At 37.0% G+C, this 12726-nt stretch overlaps 1 protein-coding gene across 3 annotated transcripts in view; it reads right to left on the reverse strand.

Annotated features, from left to right (window-relative positions):
* Nucleotides 1-822: 822 nt before the first annotated feature.
* The window catches only part of LOC145692782 (calcium release-activated calcium channel protein 1-like), an 82691-nt gene continuing 70787 nt past the window's right edge, over nucleotides 823-12726 (reverse strand). For all 3 annotated transcript variants that reach the window (XM_081768249.1, XM_081768248.1, XM_081768250.1), the window contains exons 3-4: nucleotides 10831-10980; nucleotides 823-1360 (exon numbers count right to left, since the gene is read on the reverse strand). In XM_081768249.1, the coding sequence (XP_081624375.1) occupies nucleotides 854-1360; nucleotides 10831-10980 (657 nt within the window). In that variant the 3' untranslated portion in view covers nucleotides 823-853. The remainder of the gene's footprint in view (nucleotides 1361-10830; nucleotides 10981-12726) is intronic.

Below are 12726 nucleotides of genomic sequence, written 5' to 3' on the forward strand. Positions count from 1 at the left end.
GTACATTGCACCGTCCGATTATCACCTGTTCCAATACTTGGACAAACACCTTAGAGGACGTCAGTTCATATCTCTAGTAGAGGTGCAAAATGCACTTCATATCTTCTTCGCTTCATGGTCCACAAAGTTCTACCACGAAGGAATCCATGGCCTTCCAGAACGTTGGCAGAAAATCATCGATGCTGGTGAGGACAATTTCTGATCTTCCAGGTAAGTCTTAGGTGTCATATCAATGTTCCAAGATGGTGTGTGAAAAAGCGACAGAACTTTCTTGGTTACCTTTATAGTATACTAAGGGACTACTGGCAGCTTTGGCTGAGGTAAAAAAGGAATAATTTCTGGACTTCTCCTTGGTGATGGACTACTGATAGCTTTGACTGAGATAAAATAAAGTAAACATTCCCATACTTCTAGAATGCTGGTTTACTCACAGTCTTGATTGAGATAAAGAAAGAAAGCATTCCTAAATTTGTATTACGGTGAAGGTCTAATCACAGTTTTTGACTGAAATAAAGAAGGAACGCATTGGTAGACTTCTAGCATGCTGGCTGGCTACTGACAGTTTTAGCCTAAAGGGCATTTGGCTGGGATGTGCAACTAGGAATTTGATTTCATTTTTCTAATGTAACGTTTTGCAGGTTTTTTCTTTTTTTTTAAGTTTGGCCTAGTGTTAAAGGCATAACTGTAGTTTCCTGTCAAATACTGCAGACGGACCATCCATTTCCTACTTACATATTTCTTGCGTTTTCTTATAAAAACGAATGGGGTAAATTTATTCACTCTATAGCATCCAAATACGAGTATAGATAAGAACAAGAAAAATAATGCATAAAATATAATTACATGTATTTTGTTAGACAACATGTATTGAATACACGCCTTCACTCACACCCTGATTATCAAGTTGTTCTTTTAAATGTTCTAATTGTTCAATGCCCGAAACAGTTGCTTGGTACTTTTGCATCACCAAACTTCTGTAAAAATGTACAGCAAACAACAAAAATATGATCAACACTGGAATAACAATCATCGTAGATGCCCAGGCAGCAGCACTGGAGAAATCGTAGAACTTCACCCAACAGATGATGGCCACCTCCACTAGAAACAGAACGAGGCCTAACACCGTAGAGAACCCCCAAGCCGTTTCGATATACCAGCGAAGTCGTTCGTGGGGTGACTCGTTCACAAGATTAATCATTTGTAGACTGCTAATGGCGTCGATATTCGGTAGGATGCAGGTGCTGATCATAAGCGCTAACATATGTACTGCAACAAGTAATGATGTGCACACTGCAAAAGCAACGAAAACACTCTCAGGTATCCTCGTATCATCATTGAGTTGCAACTCAACCATAGCCACCTAAAGGAAGATAGAAAAAGAACTATTAATATGATATTAACATATTATATTGTATTATATGCTTACAGTGCCTAATGCCCCAAGTTCAGGCCAGATATTGATGTATGATTAGACTTTTTTTTTATATACTCGATCAAAAATATAATATTTTTTAACAATATACACAGGGTTCTAATTAACTATACCGACAAGCTGTATGAGGAGATTCCTCGCTTCAAAATAAAACAAAAATTTGTATGGACTTGTGGGGCTAGGACTGTCCAAAATCGTCGAAAAGCTAAATTTCAACACGCACTAATTCGAATTCGGAAACTCTGGAGTGGCAGCCCATATTAGCACAAAGGAAATCATACATACCATGTAATCCAAAAATGTCTATTTCATCAATGTGCAATGGGCGTGCAAGAGATTTTTCTACAGGATATAATTCCCAGACATGCTCTCAACAGAATTCTCAGATACTGTATACTCTGATTTCAAGGTGTGAGTTCAATGTAGGAAAAAGGTAAACCTTGTCAACAGTGGATACAGAATGGTTCGGCAGGAAGTGGAAGTGTTGGGGAACGGCAGCACCACGGTCCTCTGTGCTCGGAATAACGCATACTGCGATGTTTTGTTCCACATTTATACGTGAAAAAAAAATGTGAAACACCGTGTCAAAATACGTTTTGTGAAAGAGTTGTTTATATTTTACACAAGTATTTTTGGGTTTTAGTCTTTTACCTTTTAATCTTTATTCAATATTTTTAATTACATCTTGGAAGGCAAATAGTCCCTTTTCCCTTATCAAGATAAGAAAATTCGTCACAGTTGATGTGAAGTCAAAAGAACGCCTAGTTGTCTGCAACCAATCAAACTTCCGGATGATTTTGGTTGTCTAAGCAATAGGCGCTCGATAACTATTTTTAGATTATTATTATTATTATTATTATTATTATTATTATTATTATTATTATTATTATTATTATTATTATTATGATTACAGTAAGCTAGGGCGAAAATTATATGACACGCGGATCTATAGCTTAACGTGTAAAGGAATCAAGTGAGTTCCCATCACAATTCAAAACCGGGTCTTCCGTGCTACAGGTGCGAATGATAACCATATAGGCAGGGAGTAGGTTCTCTTTCCATTGAAATATATATCAATGTCAAGTCTGGATGGTAAAAAATAAATAATAATGCTATTGGAATATATATTTTCTAATATGCAAAGCTACATGAACTGATTCACTGACATAAAATCATGAGTACTTCTGGTTGAGGTGAAAACGTGAAATTTGGTACGCTTATAACTTTAGGAGACAAACCAAAAGGAAAATTGATAAATAATATAATTTTTACATTTTCAGATGATAAAAAGGGGAGGCTAAAAAAATTCCCCATGTTATTAAAATGAGTTTTTTTATATTAAATATCATGTTTTAGGTAACTAGGCATGGGCGCGAGACCAAACGAGACGAGAACTGAAACAAGTCTCGTCTCGTCTCGCAAAATCAAAAGCTGTTCTCGTCTCGCGTCTCGTCTCGTCTCGCAGACCTAAGTTCTCGTCTCGCGTCTCGCAAAATTTTGGAAGTCTCGTCTCGCGGTCTCGCGCGAGACTTCTCGCGTTGGTCTCGCGGTCTCGCAAATCAATACTGGAATAATGTAGTCTTCATTCGACCCTTTTAAAATAATGTATACTCAAAGTTTACATAGTTTTGTTTCATAGTTGCATTGTTACACAATGCTTATCCACTCATTCCGATTCACAATGCTTGATTTTACACCCCACATTCTCGGTATTAAAAAATGCCAGTTTTCTGTAGTCTCTGTCTATGTGAAGTATGAATGAAATCGGCATGTTACATTTGAGTAATCTTACTTGCAAGGTAAAAGCTTTCAAATAACTTGGTAAGAACGGTAACTCAAATAGCCGTATTTATAGTAGCGCTTTCATCTAAACGTTTTCTTAACAATTGAGAGTTAAGAGATTAATTTTTAATAACTACAAGAAAGACTACAATGAGCTTAAATAAAAATTTATTATTATTATTATTATTATTATTATTATTATTATTATTATTATTATTATTATTATTATTATTATTATTATTATTATTATTATTATTATTATTATTATTATTATTTAGTCTAACCGAATTACATACAAGATTTCCAATACTTGGAATTATTGTCACATGGAATTAAACAGTTACAATTTTAGATCTAACTCTGTTACAAGTAACACACGTTGGAGATACAGAAAGCAACAATACAGAATCGATAGTCACCTCGAACAACTTGGTTTTGATGAGAGGATCCGTCTTGCAGCCATAAATCCATTTATCCTAAATTTATGTTTACGGAAAGAAACAACTGCTTTATTTTGACTAAAATATTTTCCTTCTTAAACAAGCCAATAGGCCCTTTTTCTGCCTTCATAACACAAGTTACCGTAAGAAAACAATTTGATGGGCAGGGGGAACCGGGGAACAAATCTGTTCTAAACCCAGAGGCTTTACATCACATTGGAACTAAACACGTGTCTTTTCCCCCTCATATAATGCATTGAAAATAGGAAGAAGTAAGTCAGAGTGTCAGAGACAGACAGAAACAGAGAGAGAGAGAGAGAGAAGATATGGTAGAAGATATGGTATCCTCTGACCAACGCCTCGAATTTCTGCACTGAAGGAAAAATCAAAGCGAGCCGTATATTTTTGAACTAGGATATTTTTGCCGAGGGTGCAATAACAGAAGGCCGGAAACCGCAGCCGCGAATATGCAATGTTACCTAAGTTCATTGTTTCCGTCTACAAAATTTTCCGAAAAGACAGCTTCCAAGTATGTCCTCAATAAAGAAATAATAAAAAAAAATGTATTGTACTGGTGTTTGCTATCCTGCTTTTATGATTTGTCAAGATGTTGTCTCATCATCAGGAGGAGGGTGGATACACAAGACAAAACGTGTCGTTTCCCCCCTATTTGCCTCCCCCTCCTCAAGAACTTTATGACCAAAGATCGTGGCTCACGACCCCAAGGAGAAAATAAAGAAAACAGTGTAGATAATGGAAGAATCTAATTTATTGCATTTGGGAAAGTAGTGACAAAGAAAAACTAACAATCTTTATTTCTTGAATCTTTTGTCATGAGGAAATCTCCTAAAATAACTAGATTTTGATTAGCCTTGTTAACTTAAACCTATCATGAAATCAGTAATTGTGACAACCTGACCAAACCATTTCAAGAAACAAGAACAGCTAACTAAGCAACTATCAGTGTTGCCGAAAAGTCACAACACTTACCACGTTAACTAGATACTTTGAAACTACCAAAATAACAGTAAAACATAAAAAAATCAATACAAATTTCATAATAAAAAGGAAAATTGTATGTTTTTTATTTCCACTAGTCGACATAATTTATAGTAGATGTTCAAATAAATGCTAGCCCAAAAGTTTAGAAATAAACTATTAGTTACTGACTTACTTTCGTCTGCGATTGTCTCTACGATTTCAGGTTATGGTGTTGTGTGGAAGGGATGTTTCGATGAGAACCATGAACTTCTAAGGTATCAATTTTGTAGAACATTAACATTTTTGGGGAGTTCATAATTATGACAGCATTGTTCCTTACTGCAAAGTACAGCACGAACGCACAATATTGATTTACCTTTACAGGACCCATTCCGTTCGGGGGTTGGGGACGAGCAAGTTCAAACAAATTTTCTTTAAATTTGGCTTCACTCGAAATAAAAATATTTTATATCCACTCGAGAACTCGGTTCAAAAAATCTCCAATTCGACTCGATATTTGCTCAAGTTTCGAGTAGTGTCGGGTCCAAACGAGTTTAATTCTATAGTATTAGTAGTTTTTATATTAACTAGTGATGCTCACGAGATGCGACAAGAGGAAAAATTAGTCTATCTTGAGATGTCGTTAATGTATTATCTCGAAACAAATGTGAACTGTTTCTTGAATATCACTAGTCCTGGTCACGAGGCGAGACAGATTTGATTTTGTCTCGCCCAGTCTCTATCTCTCGCCTCAAAAACAAGATTAAACAAAACAAAATACGGAAATTTAGCTGTTTGTTTAGGCAAATAGTAAACACTTAACTTTCGGTATGACCAGGCCTGAATTCAATTCATTTTTGGTGTTTATTTAGCGTGGTAATGGTACAGGAGGAGTTATATAAAGAATAAACACGCGAAATCAGTGGACAATTTACTGAAGATATTTTCAGCGAAACAATTGTTGTTGTTCTCCTTCTTTTGCGAAAGCTTCATCCTCAACCACATACATGTCTACACGTTCAGCCGAATCTTTATCGAATTCATCGTCTGGACCGTCTGAATTCTTGTCAGCTTGTCAGAATTTTTCTCGAAACTGTTTTCGTATTGAAAACATGGATGATAAGTTCCGAAGCTTTTGGCAACAACAGATCCTTTCATTTCTTTTTTGGGCAAATCATTTCATAAGAAAATGAAGAATTTGTCATCTGAAGCTGTAAACCTTTTAATTATTTCCAACACGGAAGCTGACAAAAATTTAGACGACTCAAACGAAGGTGATGAAGGGAATAACTTCCATGGAGATTCGGCTGAACATGTAGACAATATAGAGTTATTCCATGTGGAAACGACAAATTATTCCAAAATCTTCGTGCGGTCGCATTCGAGATTTGAGTGTTTGTCTGAACACTTATCAATATTTGATAGGAAGGAAAATGAAATGGTTTGTAATGCACGCCATTCATGTTGAAGATACGGCCATAGTTGAATCTTAAGTTATGTTCATTTTCTTGGAGCTCTATCGAAAATGAAAAAATAAATAAATAAATAAATTCAAAATTGCACTATAGATATGTGGACAGTCCTTTTTTTTTTTACCACGTAGAAGTGACGCAAATACACATTTTTGGTTACGAAATATTTGGATCTTTTTAGTCCAAGTCGATGAATTAAACCAAAATTATATTTTCGGAAGAAATTTTGAAAAATTTGTTGTGTCAAAGGGAACGTAATTTTGAGAGAATAACAAGTATCATCTGTACTTTCTATAGACAAAAAATCATCTTTTGTGTTTCTAATTCTTATTAGTGCTAGTGATATAAAGTATATACTGCATAGAGAACGGATGCTGAGCTATGCCCCCTCTAACTTCTCATCGGAAATGACTAAAACGCTCAAATTGGTGTTTCTGAGCCTCACTAAAGTATCTGTTTTCATGTTGTCACTTTATATTGTTGTTGTTGCTCCGAAATTAAAAAGAAGAAGAAGAAAGAAAGAAAGAAAGAAAGAAAGAAAGAAAGAAAGAAAGAAAGAAAAGAAAGCAATACATATCAATCTCCAAAACAGATGTTACCATTACAGCCTTTTGAAGCTCCAACGCTACATCAAGATTGTTGTGTTGTCTGCATTCCATGGTCTGAAACCGCTACAAACAAAATCAAATTTTGCAAGCAATTACAAACAATCGTGAACTGAGTCTACTAGAAGGAGTGAAAACAGAAAAACATGACTCTCGTTTGTGATTACATTCCTTTTTACACCCGTACTTTGTTTTCAAGAATGTTTTTGTGGAATTTTACAGCTGCTAAGGAACGTGAAGCAGCAAGGAACGTGTAGCCACGTAAACACATGCCGGGACAGAAGTAAGTCGAAATACAAATTGAAATTTTCACCACTTGTGGAGGAAGCATATTTCTTGCTGGAATCAAAATATTATTAGTATTCCACTGTGCCTTTTTGTTCCACACGGTTTAGAACTTTATATATATATTTCTGGTTATTATCATTCACATAATAGACCAGCTTGCTCGATTTTTTGCTTTCAGGTGGAATGACTCTATATGGTTGAGGACTAAGCTTTCGAAAAGTAAGGGGGAGAAGAACAATTGTTTAACTGAAAAATTAAAATGACTTCATTAAGTTATATTTTAATTAATAAATGACTGGTAGATTGACTCTGTCCTAGCTATTGAAGTAGACAAAGTACCTTTCCCTCTCGAATCTCTAACTTTTTCAGACGCAGTCAGCTATATGGATCCGCCATTTTGAATTTTTAAATATTAATGTCAAATTAGTAAGTTTGTAATCAACAAAGTCAAATGCACCAATGTACCAAGTTCAGTTCGCCAATTTTACTTTTTCCAAATTTGGTCCTCCATTTTTTTATTTGATGTCAAATTGATAATTAACAAGATCAAAAGCCTTATTATAGCAATTTTTTTGTCCATTTTTACTGATTTTGAATTATGGCCACGTTTCAAGCATTTGATCCATAGTTTATCGATCTCTGTGCGTCGCCCTTTTAGACCGTCGCTCTCCTGGTTGTCGCTTTCTTTGTGCGTCGCCTTTTGACCCGTCGATCTCTTGGCTAACGCTCTCCTGATCGTCACTCTTTTGCCATCACTCTCTTTGCTGGCGCTCTACTGTCGGTACTCCCATGTTTATTACAAAACTCGATCCTGACATTATTAACTATCTTCTCTTCAATATGTATGATGGTACTTGCAAAAGAATACCATATCAATATCACAAATGCAAACTATGCGAGACCGCGAGAAGTCTCGCGAGACTTGCTGAAGTCTCGTCTCGCGTTCTCGTCTCGCAAAAGATACCAGGTCTCGTCTCGCGTTCTCGTCTCGCAAAATATTATAAGTCTCGTCTCGCGTTCTCGTCTCGTTTGCGAGACGAGACGAGACGAGACTTCTCGCGTTCTCGCGTCTCGCGCCCATGCCTATAGGTAACTGAAATTGGAATAAAAACTTGAAATTCTGTATGTTTGTTTTTTTAAATAGCATTATCTAAGTAAATCACCAGGAATAACAATTCTCTTTTTATTTTTTGTGGGGAACTCAAAAGTCTTTCCCATGTTATTTAAACGGGACAACTTCTACACTCCATAATTATTAGACACTTCCAGCAGGGCTACAATGATGAAATTTGGCATGTTTGTAGCCTCCCGGAAATAAATCATATAAAAATTGCCAAAAAATAATATTTTTTGGTTCTAGGGGGTCTAAGGTAGAGGAGAAAAATTTATCCTTGTTAATCACATGAGGTCATTTTTCAATGGAAAACTTACATGTTTAGAAATCAATATTACAATGTTTAGAAATTGTAATAGAAATCAAAACTTCGCATGCTCGTGGGTTTTTAAAATTGATAAACAAAAAGATCAACAAATTATTTTTAATAGACCCAGGTATTTTTAAAAGATCTGTAACTTCCTTAACATTGATGGAGGGAAATGAAAAGTGTTTCTTAATCCTTGTAAGGATCTCTGCAACTTTCGTTTCCATCTTTTTTCGATACGCATCTTCTATCAAAATGACAGGTGTTTGAAAATTCAAAACATCTATAACTATTGATGGTAGAGAAAAAATAAAAAAAAAAGTATTTTAACAAAAAGTAGAAATTGTATTAGTTAAAGTTCTAACGTAAATAATAATGCATAATGATTCATAATTTTCTTAGTATTAATTGTAGAGAAAAATGAAAAAGAAAAAATGTTTTAACAAGCTCACAAAATCAGAACCCAACATCAACATCGTAAAATAGGTCGATACTTTGAGGTTGACAAAACTAAGACTGCTGTAAAAATAAATAAATAAATAAATAAAATAACAAACTGCGAGTAAATAAGCAGGGTATTAAGAACCGAAGTCTGAAGTATGAGAAGCCAGCCAGGCCGTGCAAAAACAGGGATTAAGAACTGGCTAGTTATATCTACAATATAACTAGGAATTAACGAAAAAAAAAAAAAAACGTGTTCAAAAGAAAGACATATCCTCGGCCAAGAAATTTGTGGTGGACAACATCGTGTTCGAGGGTCTCATCGTGATATTCCCGTTCTCTCACACATTCTCATTTCACCAATTTTTCCATCATCATTAACTTGCTAAAATCATCCTTCTTTAGTCTGTACAGGCATGATCGTGGGACGTTAAGGCGAATCACCACTCGGAAGTCAGTACATATTTTAGCTCATTCCCTTAACTACTGCGCAATGACACGTTACATATTATAAATATTGTACTATAAGATAGAGTATTGTTTCAGCTGCAGTACAAGGCACTGATTCATTTGATTGTGTCTCCTGATATCGAAAAATATAACAAATAAAAGATAATATTTGATTCGTTTTACAGTGAGCACACAAGATGGTACTTGCTGTTAGATCTTACTTGAAGTGCTCCGTTTCATGAAATGTTTATTTGTGTGTGTAAAGTATTTTATAGTAACAATCTTATCACAAAATAGATATATTGTTTGACCGTTTTTCGTGTCATGTTTCATATTTTATTTAAATATTAATTTACATTTATTTAAGGAAATAGATTTTGAGACGAAACTTGCGCAGAACGCCATAATGCGTTGTTGCCAAATTTGTACGTTTACTGTAGTAGTCACAATAAGGAAATTCCTGGATTCTAACGTTGCAGTTCGAGAAGCGGAATCTGCGGTAAGGATCGAAAACTAATTTCTCCAGTAAGTATCTAAGCAGAATTCCATGATTACTCACTTTATTATCTGGCATCAGTAAACACTTGACACTATCTGGCAACTCTCAGTGTTCAAGCAGCGTTTAGCATAGCATCCAGAACACCTAGTGATCCACTTCATTTCGAATAGTAAGGCAGATCGCTAAGGAATAGGTAGATCTCGTTGAGCTGAGCTATTGATAAGTGTAAATCCTCATGAGTAATTTTCGAAAAAGTCAAGAAAACTTTTTAGTAACGTGAAAAAATGATATAGTGTGATAAACACGTCATCTATTGAGATGAAACTGATCCTGGAGCTTCTCATTATTTTTTTATTATGACTGTAGCAAGACGAGAGTACATATTATAGTTAATGATATGGTTAACTTGCAAGCACCAGCAAGCAGCTGGCGGATGCCGTCACACCGATAGAACACGAAGAGGATACGAAAAGACCCGAAGAAGACCCCTTCGACCTCTTCACATGCTCCTCCTCCAAAGACTGGCTATAAAAACGGACACTTCGAGGCAGAAGACATCAGTTGTTAACTGGTCATATCCAACCTATCTCTCCAAGTTGCAACGGGCGGCACAGACTCTTCTAATCTTGCCCCTGATGTGCAACGGGTAAGAGATATCGTTACGTATCTCCGAGATTCAACAGGCAGGAGATATTAATCCTACCCCTCTGAGCTCCAACGGGCAAGAGGTTCTTTTAGACCCAGCTGCAATGGGCAAGTTTCCTATAGGCCCAACTGCCACGGGCAAGGTTATTCTTAAGCAGCAAACCTTAAACCTCGAGTTGCAAGGGGCACAAGGTCTAATTATAAAGGAAATAACTTTTAGAGACTTATTTATGTGTCATATTATACAAACTGTATAACATCTTTTATAATTTTTTTTAAAAAAAGTGAGGAAAAACCCGTGTATCGTTACTCTACAGAATATTACAATAGAGCGGGAATGAAAATATAAGAATGTTGATTTTAAATATACTTACCATTGCAAAACCGGATAAAACCTCTGATGCTGCACTTGTAGCTTTTAATTTCGCTCTGCTGAGATGGAGACGTCGCCATGATAAAAATTGCGCTGGAGTACAATCATCATCCTTATCATCACCGGGTAGACCATGAGGAAGCGATGAAGCCTGAAACAGAAAGAGTAAACATGTAACTGGAAATATATATAATCAGGAACCGTGCTTTAGATTTATGTTTACCACCAACAGGATAGAAAATAAACTCTCCAATTACGGGAAGTTACAGAACTAAGATTACTACGAATGCAAGTGAAATAATAAATTTCATCTACTCCCCCTGAGAAATCGTAAAGCAATGAGACAAAGAAGACATTGGTTTAATACGAGAGCGATCCACACATCGTCCAGATCCTGCAAAACGACCATCTCGAAGAGCTAGCAAAAAGATAGGGTGAGCGACTCACTCTGTGTCCGGCAAGCACTGAGACTGGAGCAATCAATGTTCATAGGTATTGTTCGACGCTGACAAGACTGAAATGTGCTATTCGCAGGAAGAGCCCTGGCCTCCTCACATTTGGCGTTCTCCTTTCGGACGACAAAGAGAGACCACACTCGGCGGCGGCAACGCAAAATCATCTTGCCACCCTCAGTTGCGAGCGCCTTACCCATTTGCTGTACATTAGGATCATGTGTTCTACTTCTACACTTCGTACGCTGGCTAGACGTGCTGTTGCCGTTCGGCCTAAATTATGGACCGGTTTCACTATATGCATCCATCCGTAGTTCCTCAGGTATGAATATTTTATTTATGTGCATGCAGTGCATCGTTAAGGTGTCCTTTACCTTAATTCGCAAGCGAGATGTAACACCTATTGTCTAAGGCAGTGAGACTGTGCGGCCAGACCGAAGCCCTGAGTGCCTACCAGTTAACGTATTGATCGAGGCGGTTCTGCTAGCGAATCAGGTCCTCCCATGCTCTGCAAGCATGGTGCCCGAGCGTCCAGGCAAGCTAACCTCCTGCTCATGCTCGCAATTACCCAGATTCTTGGAATATGCTCACTCAGGCTACCGAATTCCACTATATGACCACAGCCCGGCAGAGTCAAAGCCAATCTGGGAGCCCCAGGCATGTTCGAGGGGGCTTGTACAATCCCGGCCCTACCTACCTCTATATGCCCACTGGTTACCACTTTCTGCGTAGAGGGACCTCGCACACTTCGAGATACCCCCGTATCTCACCTCGGATCGAATGGTACGTGTTAAGTTACTATTTGAGTTTGATGCCAATCTCTTATCCTGCAGAGCTTCCTAAATTCTACTGGGATCAGAAGCCGTTACCCAAATACCTGGGATAGATACTTTTCCCCAGTCACCCTACGGGTAGTAAACTGACATTCACCTCGTGGTAGGATCGTCCAACCAATAAGGGACTTCCTCCAATTACGGTAGCCAATGACTAATGTAGTCTGTCTGCAAGCACCATCTGCCACACCATCCCATACGCACGCCCATCTCTTCCCGACATTGCAGCAGGTTCTCAGTGGAAGGCACTTGGCAACCAATAATGAAGTGAACACAGCCACGAGAAATCTCCGTATGTAGAATACGCGCTTATTTTTTTCCCAAGTGTTTTTTAATCTTATAAAGCAGTATGGCAAATGTATCAACGTCCTTGGTTCCTATGTGGAAAATTAAAATAAGGCTTGTTCTTTATTTCTGCAGTAAATTAGTTGCCTTGCATAAACACCTCTGTCAAAACCCACAATTCTCAAGGAAAATCAACAGGACATGCCTTATAATTTACTGCACTGTTAGAATGAAATAAGGGTTTTATCCTTTGCATTGTTTTGTTTTAGTCTTCAATTCGATCACAGGTTCTAGAGCAATAACCTAACGTAATTTCTGTGTTTACGA

Source organism: Thermobia domestica, chromosome 8 (genome assembly GCF_964235325.1).
Source record: "Thermobia domestica chromosome 8, izTheDome1.hap1.1, whole genome shotgun sequence".
Lineage (NCBI taxonomy): Eukaryota > Metazoa > Arthropoda > Insecta > Zygentoma > Lepismatidae > Thermobia > Thermobia domestica.